Consider the following 21,268-nt stretch of genomic DNA (forward strand, 5'->3'; position numbering starts at 1 on the left):
GAGAGTGCAGGACATTTCTTAACCCTCTCCCTCTCTCCGTCCTTAGACCCAGAAGTTCTTGAGGTAGGTACAGTTGCTGCTAGCTGGGCCCTTTTCTGTGGCTCTAGTTCTCAGTGTCTCTGGTGGCACTGTTTCCTCTCTTCATCCCTTCAGGCCAGAGGTGGAAACAGCCTCCCACTGTTGTAGTCTCTGGGTGCCTTGTTTCCTGTCTGGCCCCTTGTGATACAGTATCCTTACCTACTGAGACCAAGTTACCAAAGTTCTCTAAAGTCACATCCCTGTACAAGTCCCTCTGGGCAGGTTCCAGGCACTTCCATTCTTCCTGAGAGAACTCTATGGCCACATCCCTGAATGTCAGCAATCTCTGAAACAATAAACCCATGCATTAGTAGTAATTAAATGACTTTTGTATTTTTTCACCTTTAATTATGAAAATTTTCAAAATACACAAAAGTACAAAGAATAGCACAAGGGGTCTTCAAAAAGTTCATGGAAAGATTCATATTATCTTTCAATGCTATTTTTCCACTATCTTTTGAAGTACCCTTTTGTAATGACCCCTATGAATCCATCACTCTGCTTCAATAATTAACAAAATTTTGTATATCTCTTTTTATCCCTTTCCTTCCATCTTTTATACCTGGTGTATTTTGAGGCAAATCCCACATATCAAATATCATAATACCTCATTCATAAATACTTTGGTATCTAACAGATTACAGACTTTTTTAAAAAAGCACATAAGCAGAATGTCATTATCATACTTAATATAACAATAATTTCCTAATAACTAGATAAGTTCAAATTGCCCCAATTTTCTCAAAAGTGATTTTTTTAACAGCTGATTTATTCAAATCAGGATTCAAACAAGATCCACACATTGCATTTAGTTGATAGGTTTGCTAAAGTCTCTCAAATCTCTAACGGCCCTTAAAAATTTTATTGCCATTTATTTATTAAAGAAACACTTGAATCAGTAGAATTTCCCCATACTCTAGATTTGGCTGAGTGCATCTTCACAGTATAGTTTAACATGTTGCTCTACTTCCATATTTTCTGTGAAATGATAGATCTGGAGGCCTGATTTCCATTTTTTTTTTTTTGGAGCGGCATGAATATGTCAGAGGTGCGCTGTGTACTTCCCATAGCATCCCATTAGGAGGCACAAGATGACTGGTTGTCCCATTTTTAATGAAGTTAAAATTGATGACTAGACTTCCGGTCAAGATGGCAGAATAGATGAACCCCAGTGTCACTCTCCCCGACAAATCAACTAATTTACAACTATTAAAAAGGAACGACAGCCAAGCTGGGGCCGCTAAGCTCAGGGGAAGAGCAGGAGAGACCTACAGAGTGCATGAAGGTGGGAGAAGCCATGATGAGAGAAAGAAACTGCTCCAATTGTTTCGAACCCCAGCTGCTTCCAGGCTGGAGCTGCTGAATGCATGGAGCAGAAACCGGCAAAAAGCCACAGCTGTGCCCTTTGGATGGTGTTGCTTGGAGGCGGCAGGGGAGAAGACGGCCTTGGTGGCCCCCAGGCCAGCAAGACCACTAACAGGGTTCCTGTGGACCCACATAGGACCAAGGAGCCACAATAGCTGAAAAAAAGGAGCCACTCAGAGACTGGTGAGTCATCGCAAGGGACTGGAGCATGGCCCATCCCACGGGAAGTGTCTGGAGCATGGGCAGTGGGAGAGACGGGCCCACCGGGGTAACACTGGGGCACAGCAAGGACAGCTGATCTGACCCCCAATCAGCGTAGGACCACTCAGAGGAGATATAGAATCGCATGGGGTGCGATTTGATGAAAAGATTCAGGCCCAGATCAGTGTTTCTACAACCCAAGTGCACCAGATTTCACTAGACCCGGAAGACCTATAAAATCAACCATTAAAACCTGAGCTGCCAAAAAGCCTTCCCTAGGGAATCAGCAGCAAAGCAGCAATTTAGCTCAACCACAGAGCTCAAGTACTGGTCCCCACAGGAAATTCCCCCACTTTAGAAGTAAGTAAAGGACAACAAATTAGTTCCAGTGCAGAGTTTAAATGGTGGGAATAGCAAATAATCCAACACAGAACTAAAAAAAAAAAAAAGTACCCACAACCAGAGACAAAGTTTGATATTAACTAGTAAAGGTCTCATTTCACCAAAGAAAACCTATAACACCTAGGACTGGAAGTCCCCTGGGGTACCAATCCAGAAAGGGGGGAGGGCTGGGGACCTCAGTCATGCCACCTGACACTTGCAACCACCCCGAGAGAGTGGGGGCCTTGGGCCTCAGTCACGCCCCCCAACACGAGCAACCAGCCCAGCAATGACCACTGAGCCACTGCAGGAAGTGCTCTGGGCTCCCTGAGCCAGGGTGGTTGCGACTGAGGGCCTTGGCCATGCCCCCCCCCCCACCTGCAACCAGCCCAATGATGACCACCAAGCTGCACAGAAAGCGCCCTGGGCTCTCCCGAGCCAGAGCGGTGGGGGGCCAAGGGTCTCAGCCATGCCCCCCTGACACACACAACCAGCCCAGCAATGACCACCAAGCCATGGCAAGAAGGGCCCCAGGTTCTCATGCAGGGGTGGTGGGAAGCGAGGGCTTTTGCCACACCTCCTGACATCTACACCCAACTCACCAATGACCAAGTCACTGCTGGAAGCCCCCTGGTCTCCCCTGTGGGTATGTGGGGGGTGCCACAGGCCTCAATCTCACCCCTCTTCCTTCCTCCTTCTTCCATCACATTTCCTTCCCCTTTCCCCTCTCCCTCTCCCTCCCAACTGCTCTGCAACATCATAGAATGTAAAATAATAATATCAATAAAACAAAATAAATTGATGACTAGGTTCAGGTTTTGACAAATTGATCCATCCAGGAAAATATCTTTAAAATGAGGAGATGAAGAAGGGCATTGTAGGAAGGAGGTGACAAGGCAAGCAAGCAAATTAGGACCGATTCCAATGTCAGGAAGGAAGATACTTCAAAAAGTTTGTAGAAAAATAGACTTAAAAAATAATATGAATCTTTCCATGAACTTTTAAAAGTACCCTCGTATAATAAGCACATTTATGTGACTAAATGCCTATATGTTCTTGAACATTCTGTGGCTATAGATAAAACATTTACACAGCAGGTATTGTATTTCCCACACAGGTCTGGGACTGAGCACAATCTAGCTAAGAGGGATCTCATAAATAATCAAAACAGCACACACAAAACTCACAGCAAACATGGGCCTGGTAAATAATGTCTTAAAAACGAGTCCCTTTTGCCCCTTCTTCCTTGAGATAATAAAAAAGGTAGAATCCAAAATATCCGTATCTTAAAATATAGGATTTGTAGAAGTTTTAAAACTATCCTGAAGAGTCAGAGTTATAATTAGTTTATGGATCTCAACTCAGGTTAAACTTTCCCCTTTAGGACACATTTAGGATCATGCAGGGGATGGTCTAGTTGTCACAATGTTGGGGAGATGGGCAGGCTGTGGGGGAGCAGTATGCTACTGGCATGTAGTGCCTGGCATCAAGAACACTAAATATCCTGAATTATCTGGACCGTTATCAGGGCAGTTCCATACAACAAAAACTGTACTGCTGAAAATGACAACAGTGCCTCCACTGAGAAACAGTCTGTTAGGTATCAAGAGCATATTTTTTGTTATGGCAAATTTTATAATAAACAGGGATTTTTCTTGGCTAATATTTCACCTTATGTCTTGTAAGATATAATCATTCCATTATTTTAGAGCATTTAGCTTAAGATGTATAAAGTCTTCACAGCTTATTATATACTTGTTAATATTCACATTCCTTCACTGTCCACTTCTCCTTGTTCCTAAAATAAGAAAGCTGATGGAGGGTATAACTGTGTCACATGAATGTGGTCCACAACCAACACATATTGTTCACCCTCAAAAGGAACCATTTTATGGTTATTCATCTCTCATAAATTCCCTTGCAAGACCAAAGAACTTTCTGAAACTAAAGTTCCCAATCACAGTCCTCATCCTAAAGACCTCACAAAACAGGAGATATTATCATATGTTGAGACCAAGGCCAACCAATACAGCTCCTACCACATCTATGTGAAAGAGATAAGACTGAGGCTTCTAACGTAAACACCCTGATGTTGGTGAATGAAAAAATGAATGACATACTGACACATGGTACAACATGGATAAAGCTTGAAAAAATTACGCTAAGTGAAAGAAGCCAGACGCAAAAGTCCAAATGTTGTAAAATCCCATTTTTATGAAAAATCCAGAATAGACAAATCTATAGAGATAGAATGTAAATTACTGGCTGCCAGTATATGAGAAGGAGGGATTGAGAATGACCAGTAATTCAATTGGGATTTCTTTTTGGGGGTGATGAAAATGTTCTAAAATCCATTGTGCTGATGGTTTTACAACTCTACAAATCTACTAAAAACCACTGAACTGTACACTTATATGGGTGAATTTCATTGCATATGAATTACATATACAGTAAATAAAGCTGTTAAAAATGTTATTGAGTACCCCAGAGAACTTATTAATGCTGGTTCTATCTATCAATATTCACCACATCAGAAATTAAAACTGAGAGGGGCCAGCCCATGGCTCACTTGGGAGAGTGTGGTGCTGATAACACCAAGGCCACAGTTCGGATCCCTACATAGGGATGGCCGGTTAGCTCACTTGGGAGAGCGTGGTGCTGACAACACCCAAGTCAAGGATTAAGATCCCCTTACCAGTTATCTTTAAAAAAAAAAAAAAATTAAAACTGAGAAATCTAAAAAATATTTATTTAAAGAAATAGTAAACCTGTTACATGCTAACATATATAACATATTTTTTATAAGAAATAACTCTACTGTCAAAATCCAAAAATTTAGCGGCATTGTTTTACATTTTTGTAAATCTCTTTAATTACTGGCTAAATAAAATACAGTTAAATTTTCATATCTGCTTTTGCATTCAATCTGTTGGGATAACACAGATCATGTATCCTCTGGGAAACTCCACTGTATACCCATTAGAGAATGTGAGTGAAAAAGGCAAATAATGTGTTAGTATTATAATAAAAATAATTTTTACCCTGCAGACCTCCTGAAAGGGTCTCAAGGTCTTCCTGGACCACACTTTGAGAACTGCTGATCTAGTGCTACATAATTTAATATGAATGATTTAAAAATATATTGTAGAGAGCACTAACATTAATAAAGCAAATGTATTTCACAGGGCCTAGCCTCCAAAGCCCTGTGGTTTCAGGTTTAACCTAACTTTTTAAAATTACATATAGAAATGTTAAGCTTGCAAAAGACAGGAAACTTTCCCCAGGCTACAGTCTCTGTTGTAGATAAAGAATTGTCACACAGCAAAATTGCTGGCTCAAGGACAGATGCCCTTGGTACAAGTTAACCTACTGATAGATATGTTAAGAAAGTTACTTGATTGTTATGTAAACATACTAAAGAAATTGCTGTAGGGAAAGAAAGTGTTTGCTAAGAACAAGCTTTTGTTGGTGGACTGACTTAACTTTTTACTAATTGCATTACGGAATGTCACTTTGTTATTTCACTGATGTTAGCATCTTCTATTGTTAAACTATACTTAGCCATAATTCCACCTATGTTCCTTTTCTGTAACTTTCTGGCCTGGAGAATAAATACCAAGAAAGAACCCCAGTTCGGTGTTAATTTCCAGAGGAGGAATGCCTCTCTCTTGAGGGTTCCTGGAAATTAACCCTTTCAGGGTTTCTCACCGTTCAGAAGAAATGGGCTTTGAGTAATCCTTTGCATCTCCATCACCCAGGAGGAGAGAGGTGACAAAGGAGAGGTAACAATATATTATGTTGAGGGCCGGCCCATGGCTCAGTTGAGAGAGTGTGGTGCTGATAACACTAAGGCCATGGGTTCGGTTTCCTATATAGGGATAGCCGGTTAGCTCACTTGGGAGAGTGTGGTGCTGACAACACCAAGTCAAGGGATAAGATCCCCTTACCCGTCATCTTTTAAAAAACATATGTATATATATTATGTTGAGTAAAAAAATCTAGTCACAAACATAGAGTGTGGCAACTTCACATCAAATTTAAAAACAGAAAACCCAACAGTATATTGCTTAGTATACAGTCATACATGGTAATATTATTATAAAAATAAAAGGACTGATAAGCACAAAATTAAAAATAGTCACTACCATTGATGGGAATGGTAATGGGATATAGGAAGGGATATGATCAGGGAAAGGAATGCAGCATGCTAGATGGTATATTAATCTGGGTGATGAATATATCAGTACTCATTTTATTATTCTTTATGTCACACATATGTTATAGATACGTTTTTGCATATAATTCTTTGATAGTATAAAATGTTTAATGATTTTCTAAAAGAGAGTAAAATTTAAAAATAGAAGAAAGAAAGGAAACCACCCCAGTTAACGGAAAACATTAAACTGTCTCTCCTTTGGCCCTATTAACCATGATTATGATAAGGGAGGCTCCTGTACTTCTCTCAAGAGAATATATTTCTGCTCCACTGGTGCTCTGGTGAGAGCATTACACACATATGTGAACAATGTTGGAGAAGAAAGGGCCATTAAGGGAAGTGGGCACCACCACTCACTCCCTGGGATGGAGAAACTGTGAGCAGGCTACAGAGAAGTTTCTGGATAAAAAACACAAATATTCATATGATCTAGAAGAAAGAAAGATTATTCCAAGAATATAAGAAGTTTCAATTTACCTGGGCCATGGCTTTTATAACTACCTGACCTGCTCTGATTTCTTGATTCTTCTCTTGGACAAGTGCAGAGTCCTGAAAAAGCAGAATAGGGGGAGAAGGAGTAAATCTCTGATAAACCAAGCTTGCCTCAGCACTCCCAAATACACAAGCTTAAAACAATGGTACTTCCATTGACCCTGCTCTGCTTCCCCCACCCTCCCTTTGTCCCATCACACAAACATTAATATTAAGAACTATACAGTTAACAAAACCCAGTCCCTTCCTAAACACTAGGGAATCCAAAAGCAGCAAGATGATTTCAAGGCAGATGTACTCTAGCACTGACATTCCGAGCACCTCAGTGGAAGGGATTCCAGCTGAGACAATCCTCCATCTTGCTGATGCTAATCTAAAACCTAGATGGCTCCCACTTGCTCTAAATAGCAATAAGGAAGATCATTAACTCAAACTCACCCACTTTACCTCTAAAGATGAGGACAGCACCATCAGGCTAGGAGCATAGAACACCTGTTCAGGCCAAATCTTGAGTAAAAACATGCCTAAACAAAGTCTTCTAGCTGCTCTGGGCTCAACAGGCAAAACTTCTACAGTGCCAGTATGTCACTGGCTCTATTTCCTCCTTCCAATTCCAAAGTGGGGCTATACCACCCCTACCACATGCTCTGTCAAAGCCTCCAGCCCCAGCTGGACTAACCAGACAGGAAAACCACAGTAAAAACAGGCATCTTACATGCATACCTGCACATCTAGAGTTTTGACCTCAGTGTGAACTTAATTTCTAGAAAATTCCTGGCCCACCACTCCTTATTTCCCATCTAAGCCCTCCCTATAGCTTTCTTGCACAACACCAGTTTCTCACTGTGAGGGCTGGAAGTTGCTGAGTCTGGAGTCCTGTGAATGTTTTGTATCTCAAGATAATGAGAATTCAGGGTTTTAAGGAGGGTATTAAGGCTAAATCTACTTAGAGGTGCAAGGAGCTTCCCATGGTGGGGAGTGGTCACAAGAAAGACTAATTTATTCTTCTATCAGATCTTGGAAAAATGAAAGGAGGGGACAAAAAGGCTAATCAGTGGATGGTGGTGTCAAGGAAAATCTCCTGTAAGATGTAGAATATGAACTGAGTTTCAAAAAATCAGAAACATTTAATAGGCAGAAGAGGTACAGAGAACATTGTGAGCAGAATGAAGTGCAGTAGCAAAAACAGTGGACCAAAAGTATATGGTGTGTTTGGGGAGCAGAGAATAATTCGGATGACTTTTGTAGTCTGGGAAAAGGTCTAGACCAGTGCTGTCCAACAGAACTGAAACTGAAAACAGAACTGAAAGCTACTGAAACTTTTTAAGCCAAGGGAATGGCATAATTTGATTTACATTTAAGAGGATCACTCATGAAAAATGGATTTCAGGGGATAAGGGGTGGGAAAGCATGGAGACCAATGAGGTTAATGCAGTAATACAGGCAAGGGGTGAGGGTGGTCTGCATTAGGTAGTGGTGGAGGAGGTGACGAGAACTCATCAGCTTCTAAGTATACTGTAAAGTCATTCCTTGGCTTTAAAAGTTTTAGTGGCTTCCTGTCTTACTCAAGAATATGTACAGTACATATACACAGATATATTCTTAACACAGTAGGGAGGACAATTACAATCCTTGTTTCTGTAACTGGTCACATGGTCGAAGCCGGTATTTATAACCACTTTCTTCTACTACCCATTCTGTATTCCCTTTGCCTTCAGCAAGTACCTCAGCTGGTTGTGCTTCTTCATCTGGTGGAGTAATCCAATCCTTCATCCCTAAAGAGTCTAGGCCATTCGTAGTCTTGCTGGATTTGGTTGTTGTAATTTTCCATTGACCTTAATCACAGGGCATGGTAGTACTAAGAGACACCCTAAGGGATCTCCTGCATTCTAACATCATCTTCCTTACCTCCATCGTGAAGTAGTAGTCCAACTCCCCCTTGGTAGTCTGGGTCAATCTCCCCAGCCAACAACATAGCTTCTTTCTTATCCTGTTAACTCAGAGGCATGAAGAGCCCAAAGTGGTGGGGTGGCAGCCTTAATGTCCAGTTCAAAGGGACCATTTTTGTGTCTCCTAATGGAAGCATTCCTCCCTCTGCAACCAAGACTTCTAGCCCAGAAGAGCATAAAGTTGCGGGCATGGAAAGCAAAAATTTTGCCAGTGGGTCACCAGGGGTAATAGTGAGTGGTGCCACTTTCATTTCCACCCCTTGATTCCTGGACCGGTGAATCCTGGCTATGCGAGAAACAGTATCATATCTTGGGTGCTGATTTACAGCATATGCAGACTTCTGGAGAACATTGCCCCAGCCCTGCAGGGTACTGTCACCTAGCTGGTGCTATAACTGTGACTTCAAAAGGCCATTCCACCACTGTTCTATCAGACTGGCTGTGTTCTATCGGGATGATGGGGAACATGGTAAAACAAGTGAATTCCAAGAGCATGAGCCCACTGCTGCACTACTTTGGCTGTGAAGAATTCTTTGGTCCAAGCAATGCTTTGTGGAATACCATTATGGTGAACAAGGCATTCCATGAGTCCACAGATGGTAGTTTTGGCAGAAGCATTTTGTGCCAGAAGACAAATCCATATCAAGAGTCTATTCCAGTAAGAGCAGAATGCTGCCCCTTACATGATGATCTGATGTAATCAGCTTGTCACCATGCAGCTGGCTGATCACCCTGAGGAATGGTGCCATATCGAGGGCTCAGTGTTGGTCTCTGATGCTGGCAAATTGGGCACTCAGCTGTTGCCATAGCCAGATCAGCCTTGGTGAGTGGAAGTCCATGTTGCTGAGCCCATGCATAACCTCCATCCCTCCACTATGGCCACTTTGCTCATGGCCCCACTGTGCAATGACAGGGGTGGCTGGAGAAAGAGGCTAACAAGTGTCCACAGAACGGGTCATCCTATCCACCTGATTATTAAAGTCCTCTGCTGAGGTCACCTTTTGACGGGCATTCACATGGGAAACAAATATATTCACATCCTTTACCCACTCAGAGAGGTCTATACACATACCTCTTCCCTAAATTTGCTTCTCACCAATTTTCCAATTATGTTCCTTCCAAATCCCTGACCATCCAGCCAAACCATTGGCTACAACCCATGAATTGATATATAATCGCATTTCTGGCCATTTCTCCTTCCAAGCAAAGTACACAACCAGGTGCAGTGCCCGAAGTTCGGCCCATTGAGATTTCCCCTCATCACTGTCCTTCAGGGATGTCCCAGAAAGGGGCTGTAGTGCCACAGCTGTTCACTTTCAGATGGTGCCTGTATATCGTGCAGAACCATCTGTAAACCATGCCCTAGTCTTCTCTTCCTCTATCAACTGATCATAGGGGACTCCCCAGGAGGCCATAGGTGCAGCCTGGGGGAGAGAAGGCAGTGTAGCAGGAGTAGGAACCACGGGCATTTGGGCTACGTCTCCATGTAACTTACTTGTGCCTTCAAAGTCTTTTTTCCATTCTCTTGATAATTCCTTTCTTCTGTACTAATCTCCTTAGCAAATGGTCTCTGGGCTACACCCTTGCTTTCATAGCCAGGCTGAAAGATTTCCAATTTTTTGACCTCTGTTTTCTTTTGAATTCTAAATTTTGGCTTTATGTTATGTCTTTTCTGCCATAACTCAGTGTAGGCTGTTGCAAGTAGCCATGTGGCTTCCTGAATGCTTTGCTGTTTAGAAATTTCTTCTGCCAAACACCCTGGTTCAGCATCTTTAAGTTCCACATCCCATAAAACTTTGGGGCATAAAAAGAACATGGCTAGTTCACAGCAAGGGTGATCTTTGCCACAGGTTCCAATGTCCCTTCTCATTTACATCTGAGTTCTTCTCAGAATGGACTTTTTTTTTTTTTGTCTTTTTCGTGACCGGCACTCAGCCAGTGAGTGCACCGGCCATTCCTATATAGGATCCGAACCCGCGGCGGGAGCGTCGCCGCGCTCCCAGCGCCGCACTCTCCCGAGTGCGCCACGGGCTCGGTCCTCAGAATGGCCTTTATTGTCCATATTTCTATTAGCATTTTTCTCACCACCATTTAACCAGTCTCTAAGAAGTTTCAAACTTTCCCTCGCCTTTTTGTCTTCTTCTGAGTCCTCCAAACACTTTCAACCTTTTTCCAACACCCAGTTCCAAAGCAGCTTCCAAAACATTTTCAAGTATTTGTTATAAGCAACACCCCACTTCTCTGTACTAATTCTTTTATTAGTACATATCTGTTGTTTATAACAAAATACCCAGAACTTGGTAACTTTTTTTTTTTTTTTAAAGGTGACTGGTAAGGGGATCTTAACCCTTGGCTTAGCGTTGTCAGCACCACGTTCTCCCAAGTGAGCTAACCGGCCATCCCTAAATAGGATCCGAACCCATGGCTTTGGTGTTATCAGCACCGCATTCTCCCGAGTGAGCCACGGGCTGGCCCCAGAACTTGATAACATATAAAACAACAATATTTATTGCTTACAGTTTCAGAGGCTGGGAAGTCCAAAGTACTGGGAATACATCTGGTGAGGGCTCTGTCCTGGTGGTGACTACAGTGACTCAGGGTATCATGTGAATATGGCAAAGCAGAGAGAGAGACATTTGCCTTTTTTTCTGTACTTTTTTTTCTCTCTGGGTCCCCAGTAGATTGGATGGTTCCTGCCCATATTGAGGGTGGATCTTTCCCACCCAGTACAATCAGGCTCTCATGCTAATCTCTTCTGGAAACACCCTCATGGACACACCTAAAAAGACAGCTTTACTAGGTTTCTTCATATTCCTTAATCGATCAAGTTGACACCTAAAATTAACCTTCACAATTTGGTTCAAGAGAATGAAAGGAAAGGTGGAAATAGAAGAGCCAACTCTTTCAAGGAGTTTTGCTGAAAAGAACTGAAAAATGGAGCTGGGGTGGATACTGGGTGAAGGTAGCGTTGTTAGTTTGTTTTGAATGTGGGAGAAATTGCAGCATGACAGGAATAAATCAGTAAAGAAAAATTTTAAAGGCAGGGACACAAGGGACAAGTGCTAGAGCAATGAATGATGTTGAGTAGAAGAGGGATAAGAAGCAGCACCCAAATGTTGGGGGAAGAATTACAGAGACTCACAGATAGTTCATCCCTAGGGAAGGCAGAGTACATGGGTACAGGAATAACCCCAAGGATTCTAGGGTGAGGTGATGTGGTGCCACTCACACACACTTTTCATTTAATTTTATCTTTACAACTACCCTTTGGGTTAAATAAAGTTATGAGATTCACCCAAGGCCACACTGCTGGTAAAATCAGAGATAGGATAAGAACACAGATATTCTGTTCCCCTGCTCATGAAAGTTTCCATCAAAGTAAACTGCCTCCCTGTGGTTACTACCATTAATGAGGGAATGAACAATAAATCAATTCCAGGGTAAAAAGGGGACAAACTGAAGAGAGTCAGGGGTTAACGGGAGAAGGAAACTGGAGTCTTTTGCAAGTACTTTGTCATTAGAGACAGTTCAGATAAGTAATAGTTTCTTCTAAAAGTTATTAACCAAGAAGGTACCAGATGTGTTGGAAGTCAGGGGGAAAAAGCCTGAGAGACACTTCAGAATTCTGAGGAAAAAGACAGAAGAAATGAATTCTGAAAATAAAGATCAGAGAAATGGAAGAGAGATCCATATAACACAATATATATACAAAAGTGGAGAATAAAACAGAGTAGTTGGAGGAAAATAAATGAATAGAAGAACATTAACTGGATGAAAGGAAATACTTAAATCTTTAAGTTTAAAAGAATCCTTGAGAGTTTACAAAAAGTCACAAAGAGCCACACCTGGATGCATCCTGATAACAATTCTAAAATTTTTACTTACAAGTAGGATAATCATTATTTTTAAATGAATATGGACTATTTAAAACTCACCATATAATACAAGGCATATTCCTATCTGGAAACTTTACATGACATACCTGGAATATTCCTCCCCAGATAGTCATAGAGCTCGCTTTCTCCCTTTGTTAAGGTTTCTGCTTAAACTTCACCTCAGTGACCAAACTATCTAAAATATCACCCTTTGTATATACAATTATTGTCAATTAAATTTTTAAAAAATTTAAAAATTAGATTTCACCCCTTGCCACTCTCTCTACCCTTCCCTGCTTTATTTTTCTTTATAGCTCACCGCTATTAAACATTATATTACAAGGGCTGGCCTGTGGCTCACTTGGGAGAGAGCAGTGCTGATAACACCAAGGCCACAGGTTCAGATCCTATATAGGGATGGCTGGTTTGCTCACTGGCTGAGCGTGGTGCTGACAACACCAAGCCAAGGGTTAAGATCCCCTTACCAGTCATCTTTAAAAAAAATAAAAATAAAAATAAAACATTATATTATACATTCTTGTCAAGTTATTGACTCTTCACACTAAACTCAAAAGCAGGGACCTTGTTGGTTTTATTAATTCTTCAGGACATGAAATACTACATGGGAGGCACTGAAATACTTATTGAATAAATCAATAAATGTATAAGATCACAATGGAAACCTTATGAATTTATCAAAGTAGAAATTCCTCAGCCTATTTTTTTGTGGTCATATAAGCCAAAAAGAAATACCAACTGGAAAAAAGGTTATTATAAAATATTAAATAACTGCAAAAGTATTTCTATTTTGTAGACACATGACATAAAAGGCAGAAAAATACAAAGAAAAAACATATATTTGAGATTAAAAAATTCTACCCCAAACTACCAAAATCAAAATGAAAAGGCAAATGATAAAATAGAAAAAAATACCTTTAATTCATAAGTCAGACAAACAACAAAAATCCTTAATGAATAGTACTTTTAAAAATAAATTTTCAGAAAAAAGCAATAATTTTAAATAAATGAGCAAAGGATATACATGGGCAATTCACTAAATAATATGACCCCGCTAACCTATCAAAAGTTTTAAAACCTCACTAGTAATGAAGGGGATGAATGTTAAAGCAGTAAGGAAATACCATTTCACAGATACTAATTTGGTAAAGATTTTAAAGATTGATGAGATTCCACAATAGCATGATGTGAAGAAATGCACACACACAGCTGTAGCTGGTGTAAATTTCCAACAAGGCAATGTTAGCAGAAATTCCATATCTGAGACTCTATCCAAAAGATGTGTGTGGGGTATATGAGGGAGACACTGTTAACAATGGAAACAATTTAGAGAAAACTTCAATATCCTATAAAAGAGGATTGATTGAATAAACTACAGTGTATCCATACAATGGAAACATTCACCATAAAAAGAATGATACATATCTTTATTTGTTGATGTAAAGATGTTGAATAATGTTGGGTCCCTTACAAGGTAGCTTACAAAACAACATGTATAGTGTAATCTTATTCTTATGGGACAAATATACATATGTACACATATATGCATGTGTGAATGTACAGAAGATGGACTAAAAGGATTTTCAATTAAATTTTTACCTTTGTCTCTAAGTGGTATAATTATGGGGGAATTTGTTTTTCCTGTGTTTTCAAGTTTTCCCCTTAAACATATATTTCATTATAATAAATAATACAATCAATCTCTTCTTCCTTGATGGGGGTAAATTATAAAATATATGAATGGAATGATTCAATAGTGATAGTGAGGTCCATTTGCGAATTTGTGTAATGAAGGAACTTGATGTGGTCTTAAAGCCTTCAAGGGGCATGTCCTGACTTCCCAAGGAGTAGGTGATCTTTCATATGAAGGGCTTCTTGCTTCCTTAGTCCCCTCACTCACCTGTGCACTGGCTTCTTGTCAACCCTCTCTCCAAAGTTCAGAGATGTCCTTCTTGTTCCAAAAAGCATTTACAGAAGTAACTTTCTACACACAGAAAAAAAAAATGGGTCTTAGCCATTGTGGTTGACATTACAATTTCATTATCCAGTTTTCATCTCCTTTTAGACAGATAACAGATGACATTTTCCAGCCACTTGCAGTTAGGGAGGGCCGTGAACTGGTTTTGGCCAATGAAATACAAGGTGACGTGTCACTTCAGTCTGAGGGACTGGAAAGACTTGGACAATTCTACAATCTTTCTATTCCCAGATGTTGTGGCCAGGGAGGCTGTGTGTTTCAGATGGTACAGCTATAGGATGGTGGAGTTCCTCTGGTCCAGAACCCCGCCTATGCTGACCCACAGAGACATGTAGCATGAGCAGAAATAAAAAGTTATTTTGTAAGCCATTGAGATTCAGGGGTCCTTTGTTACCACACCGTAACTTAGCCTGTCCTAACTAAAATACTAATTCAGCTATACTTGACTATCTAAAAATTCAGACTCAGGGACTTGGTCAACATGTGTAGTGGGTTAGAAATCTTGATTCTCCTTTGATCTTAGAATAGGATCTTTAGGTAAATACATGCATGGGGCTAAAGCCCTCGAATAGGGGACAATACTCCACAGATAAGTTTGGCAAAAGCCGTCTAATAAATTCTAATCACTGATTAGGGATGGGATTGTATACTTTGACTATTTTAGGTCGCTGATTTGATTCCAGCTCGAAGGACTATTAACTATCTAACCTACTGATTGTTCTTAAGATATGTTAAGAAACCTGCTAATTGTTGTTAAGATATGCTAAGGAAATTTCTGTAGGGAGGTATGTGGAAAAGAAAATGTTTACTACGGGCAAGCTGTTTGTTGGTGGATTGACTTTGCTTTTTGCAAATTGCATTCTGGAATGTCACATTGTTAATTTGCTGCTGTTACTAGTTTTACACTGCCTGTTTTTCTGTCCTTCTTTGATGATTAACTCAACTGACTTTTCTTGTAAAACTTCCTTGTCTTGTCAATAAAAAGAGAGGCTAATTTTAAATCGCAACGGCTGCTCTCCTGATGGGCTGCAGTTCCTCCAAGCCTCATTCATGGTACTCTGAGTGATTCCTTCTTTTTTCATCTCGGTTACACAGAGGAAAGTGTAACAAACATGAGAAAGAACAACCAAAACAAAAAAATCAGAAGCAGCTTCAGAAAAAACAAGCAGAGCTGTCCATTTCCAACTCTGTATGTCTCAAAGGGATATTTTACAAATCTACAATGTGAAGCAAAAGGCAGATTATAAGTTATAGGACAAGTTGATCTAGGCCCAGCAAAGCCATGCTCTTTTAAATCTCCAACATCAAAATTCTGTACAAATCCTTCTGAGCAAAGTTTAGCCACCTATACACCACCTAGGAAAACCTGAAGCTACATCCCTAAATTTTCCCTACCTCTGAATTCACAACCATTCTTTACAGGCCATGGATCCTACATCACACAGGGCCCAAGCTGGGGGGCTGGGAGAAGTTGGCCAAGAGCATTTTTCCCAGTATTTAAAATGTGATAAATATAACGCACCATATTTCAACACAAGGCCTCCAAATAATTTCCTAACACATAATTAGACACAACAAAAATCCCTCATAGAAGTAATAAACTATCCTATTAGAATAAAGATTTTTTAAAATATCACTTACTGATCAACAAAGAATTATTATGGTTATTAACAAATAGTTGCTTTGTGTGCAGTAACATGGCCTCTTTTAGAGTCATCAACGTCTGTACATCCCTTTTGTTACACTCCAATCTGTGCACTTGTCAAAATATTTACATTATTCTGATATTCAACTAATTGTATTTAGGATGTAACTTGAAACTTTTCCTATACATTACTTTTTTTTTTTTGGCAGCTGGCCAGTATGAGGATCTGAACGCTTGACCTTGGTGTTATAATATCAAACTCTAACCAACTAAGTTAACCAGCCAGCCTTGCCATTTTTAATGTTGTGTTGAATTTTGTGGATGTTAAATTTTTCCTGTATAAACATCAGCAAAAAATCAATACATTGAGAAATATGTACATTCTCAGGCAATGTTCAACATTCTGAGTCAGAGAACAGCAGATTAGTATAATAAACTAAATATTTCTATATAACAGCAATATTGACTACTCACAAAGTAGTAATGTAAAAGTTAATAACGTAGAAAATGTTCAAAATATGGTTAATGAAAACAGAGCAGGTTACAAAACAGCTGGGTATCATGTGGTCCTATTTCTAAAATACATGTATATTATCATACAGACAATACAGACAGATAAAATCAGATGGAAAATGTCTGGGAGGTTTCACCCTTAAAGATTACTTTGATTATTTATGAGTTGTGATCTTAAATTTTCTTATTTTTACTTATGTACTTTTTTTCAATAACCATGCATTGATTTTTAGTATATTTCTAAATTCTGTTAATTGTTAAGGCTCTCCCAAATAGCAGAAAATAGTAGAAAAACTAAATACTTGCTTTTTTAAAAAAAATCTTCCTTTGAACATGAAATAATAGCTCAGGATATTCTAAAAGCAGTTGTATTTTCACAGAATGGGTTTTGTTTTTGTTCCTTCGGCTCCCAATAGCTGCAAACTACCTGAATTGATAACTATATTCATATGTGCTGTAATCCTGCCTGGAAAAAAACTAAGAGTCATTTGAGTGACATCATGTGTACAGGTGATGCTTTAATCTCTTCTTGCCAAATGGGTTTATGATGTTTCTGCACCTGCCCTATTTGCCCCACTGTTCTCCACACAGCTACAGAATGATCTTGCTCCACTGGTCATACTTTGGGATTCTGATGATTAGAATAAAACTGCAGGGGATATAAGTAGCCCAAGGAAACTAATTTACCTCCACAGAGTTCTTATAGGACCAGACACGACATGACACTGACTGCTCTGGTCATATAAACATTTCTCTTTTATGAATTCTTATGGCATACCATCAAGGTAACTAATGCCCTTTATTACTCTTTATATTGGAGCTTTGTATACAGTAGTCCCCTTATCCATAGTTTTTCTTTCTGCAGGTTCACTTATCCACAGGTCAACCGCAGTCTGAAGATATTAAATGGCAAATTCCATAAATAAACAATTCATAAGTTTTAGATTGTGCACAGTTCTTACTGGTGTGATGAAATCTCACACAGTCATGCTCTGTTCTGCCCAGGATATGAATCATCCCTTTGTCCAGCATATACACACTGTATACACTACCCATCTGTTAGTCACTTAGTATAGGTTATCAGACTGAAAAAACAGTATATATAAGGGCCAGCCCGTGGCTCACTTGGGAGAGTGTGGTGCTGATAACACCAAGGCCGCGGGTTCGGATCCTATATAGGGATGGCTGGTTAGCTCATTGGCTGAGCGTGGTGCTGACAACACCAAGTCAAGGGTTAAGATCCCCTTACCGGTCATCTTTAAAAAAAACAAAACAAAACAGTATATATAGGGTTCAGTACTATCTGCAGTTTCAGGCATCCAATGGAGGTTTTGGAACATATTCCCTGCAGATAAGGGGAGACTACTGTACAAGTTTTATCTCCCTTATAACACTATTTGTAATTAAAAATAGCGACTAACTTTTTAAAAGTATGTTGTTCTTCCCAGTTCTAGGTTAGGATTTTACACATTTGCAAATTCTGAATAAATGTCTAACAACTGAGTCAAAGATTCATTTTCTGGATATTTATCCTAAGGACTTCATTATAAAAATACACAAAGTTGTATGCATAAGAATACTTTGGGGACAATTTCACAACTAAAATACAGAAATATAAAATAAAATATAGATACTCTTTACTAGGCAATAAAATGAATAAATTACGATACATCATGATGATGGAATACTATACAGTGATTCAAAAATATAATAGTATCATAGTCAATGCATTATTGAATGAGGTTACAGAATTTTTATAAATGTGATACCACTCTATAAAATCCTACAGAAAAATATATGAAATAAATCCATCAAAATTTATTTCAAATATTTGAAATAAATCCATCAAAATATTAAGAATATTTACCTCTGGATGGAGGAGTTACATTTTTAGCAAGTTTTTAAGATTTTTGCATTAAGCATAAATACTTCATAATAAAATTCATAACAGAACTGTCCATTTAAACAAAAATAAATAAGCAGAGTTGTAGCTGGTATTTATTTTCCTGTCAGTAGAGAAATTATGAGCAAGTGAGCCAATGTCTATGACATGAATGGGGGCAAAAAAGGAAATTAGTGTGGTTGAAATAAACAACACTAAAAGTTCTTAAGCCATCCTTTAAATGTTGACTCACATTCTCTGGTACATTGAGATAGCTTCATTTTCAAAAACATTCTGTGAATGACTAATTTTCAAGTATGTGAGATTTCCAGATGAAATAAGATAGTGTATGCAATGCAGAAAGTATAATGTCAGATACACAGTGGGTGTCTTTTCCATTTAATCACTAATTAAAAAAATTTTAGATGGGATCTTTGCAAAATTATAAGCTATTTTTGTTCATCATTTTTTTTTTTTTTTTTTTTTAAAAAGATGACCGGTAAGGGGATCTCAACCCTTGGCTTGGTGTTGTCAGCACCACGCTCAGCCAGTGAGCAAACCGGCCATCCCTATATAGGATCCGAACCCGTGGCCTTGGTGTTATCAGCACCGCACTCTACCGAGTGAGCCACGGGCCGGCCTATGGTCAGCAATTCTTAAACTATTTTCTAAATAGGACTGAGCAAATAAATTAAAATAAACATACTGTGGTTAACGACAGCCAAGTTTTTCACTGTCAGAGAAAGGAGTTACAAAAAAGGAAATGGAGAAGTCTAGAATGAACACTGTGGTGTTGAACTGAAACAAGATATTGTATGAACTCAAGGTGCTCTGGACTGATTGAATTGTGTCCTCAAAGTTCATAATAAGTAGCTTTATTCCCACTGTAACTCTTGAGGGTAGGAAATCCTATTATGATAACTGAAAGGCAGGGCCTTGAAGAGCTGATTAGTTTGTAGAACCATTCCATAGTGAATGGATTAATAATGGTGGTCAGGGGCATGGTTCTGAGGGCTTTAATAGAGTATTTGAGAGGTTAGTCTTTCTCTCTGCTCCACCATTTCTGCCATGTGAGACCTCTGGGTCACTGTCGCCACCACCAAGACCCTCATCAGATGTGTTCCCTGCACTGTGGACTTCCCATCCCCTGAAACTGTAAGCAATAAATTTCGTTTTCTTATAAATTACCCAGTTCCAGGCATTTTGTTACAAGCAACAGAAACGGACTGATACACAAAGATTATCTGTATATGCACACATACAGATAAAGGTATGTATATATACACATACATATTTCATAGCTGAAAGGACCCAGAAGCAATGAAATCTCAGAAGCAATAAGCATACCTAATCTTGGTTTCAAAATATAATTTTCTAATAAAAGGAATCAGCGCTTCCTGGAAAATGGGTTGATTCCAGGACTGGGGCAGGGAAAGTACAGTATCACCCTGGAAAATCTTGTGGTACCAGAAAATAAGGAAGTACTAAAAATAATAAAGGGGCCACATTAAAAAGACACAGTAATCAACTTGAAGGGGCTCCCAATGGCCAAATATGTGACAATTTGAGCAACAAAATAATGATGGTAATGGATTATAATCTACAGAATAAAAAAAATTCCAGTCCATATGTATATAAATAACTGAGTAAATAAATGGGGAAGGAAGGAAATCTGTTGTCTCTAACAGTAAGATTCTAATTAATTAATGTATAAGGAATGATGGAAACAAACAAAAAAACCACCATTTGGAAAATACCTGGTAACTTTTTCAGGCAAGTGTCATCAATGGATATAGGTGAACGAAGGAAGGAAAAACAGTATATTTACATAGGCTTAGAGTATTTCTCCACAAGATATATTAATTATGATGGGGAAAATAGTGACTTTGCAGTGGAGAAACCTGGCAGACATCACCTTAACTAAGAAATTAAAGTTAACACTACTCATAATGAGACAAATTGACTGCATGGGTCCCCTGATATGATGCACTGAGAAGGGCATATCACTTTTAGTGTATTCGTGCCCTAAATGCATAACCTGAATTTAATCATGAGGAAGCATCAGACATCTCCAAATTGACCATTCTGCATTGCAGAATCCACAAAGTAAATGATCAGTACTTTTCAAAAGTGCCAGATCAAAGAAGAAGAAGGAGACTTACCAACTAACTGCAACATGTAATCCTGGATTGGATCCTACTCCAGAAGAACATTAAGGGACACTGATGAAATTTGAATGAGATTTAAAGTTTAGTTAATAGTAGTGTATCAATGTTAATCTCCTGGTTTTGATTATTGTATTGTGATTGTAAAAAATTGTAACATATGGAGAAGTTAGGTTAAGAATATATGAGAATTCTATTTTTGTAACATTTTAAAGACTAAAAGTAATTCAAAATAAAAAGTTAACATTTTTTTAATGAACATTAGGTGTGTAGGGAGCAGGAAAGATATATGTCTTCCAGGGCACCTAGTAAATTATCCCTATGGCAAATACTGAAGACCAGGTCACTTTGGCAGAAGGGGGGATGGGGTGGAGAAGGGAGTTCTGATACAAGAAGTTCCAGAAGGAAAGAAAAGCACGACCTGAAAAACAAGGTTTCAGAGAAAGAAGAATAAAACTTGATGCACCTTGAACTCGGCATTTGGATGTTCAACAGCAATTCTTTCCTTCT

The 21,268-nt window shown here is 39.2% G+C and overlaps 1 protein-coding gene across 4 annotated transcripts in view; it reads right to left on the minus strand.

Annotated features, from left to right (window-relative positions):
• The window catches only part of ZNF565 (zinc finger protein 565), a 36,888-nt gene that overhangs the window by 14,097 nt on the left and 1,523 nt on the right, over window positions 1-21,268 (minus strand). For 2 of the 4 annotated variants that reach the window (XM_063109498.1, XM_063109496.1), the window contains exons 2-4: window positions 14,476-14,559; window positions 6,719-6,790; window positions 238-364 (exon numbers count right to left, since the gene is read on the minus strand). In XM_063109498.1, coding sequence (XP_062965568.1) covers window positions 238-364; window positions 6,719-6,727 — 136 coding nt within the window. In that variant the 5' untranslated portion in view covers window positions 6,728-6,790; window positions 14,476-14,559. Of the gene's footprint in view, window positions 1-237; window positions 365-6,718; window positions 6,791-14,475; window positions 14,560-20,755; window positions 20,816-21,268 lie in introns of all 4 variants that reach the window. The other 2 variants (XM_063109497.1, XM_063109499.1) reach the window with 2 other exon arrangements.

Source organism: Cynocephalus volans, chromosome 10 (genome assembly GCF_027409185.1).
Source record: "Cynocephalus volans isolate mCynVol1 chromosome 10, mCynVol1.pri, whole genome shotgun sequence".
In the NCBI taxonomy this organism is placed as follows: Eukaryota; Metazoa; Chordata; class Mammalia; order Dermoptera; family Cynocephalidae; genus Cynocephalus; species Cynocephalus volans.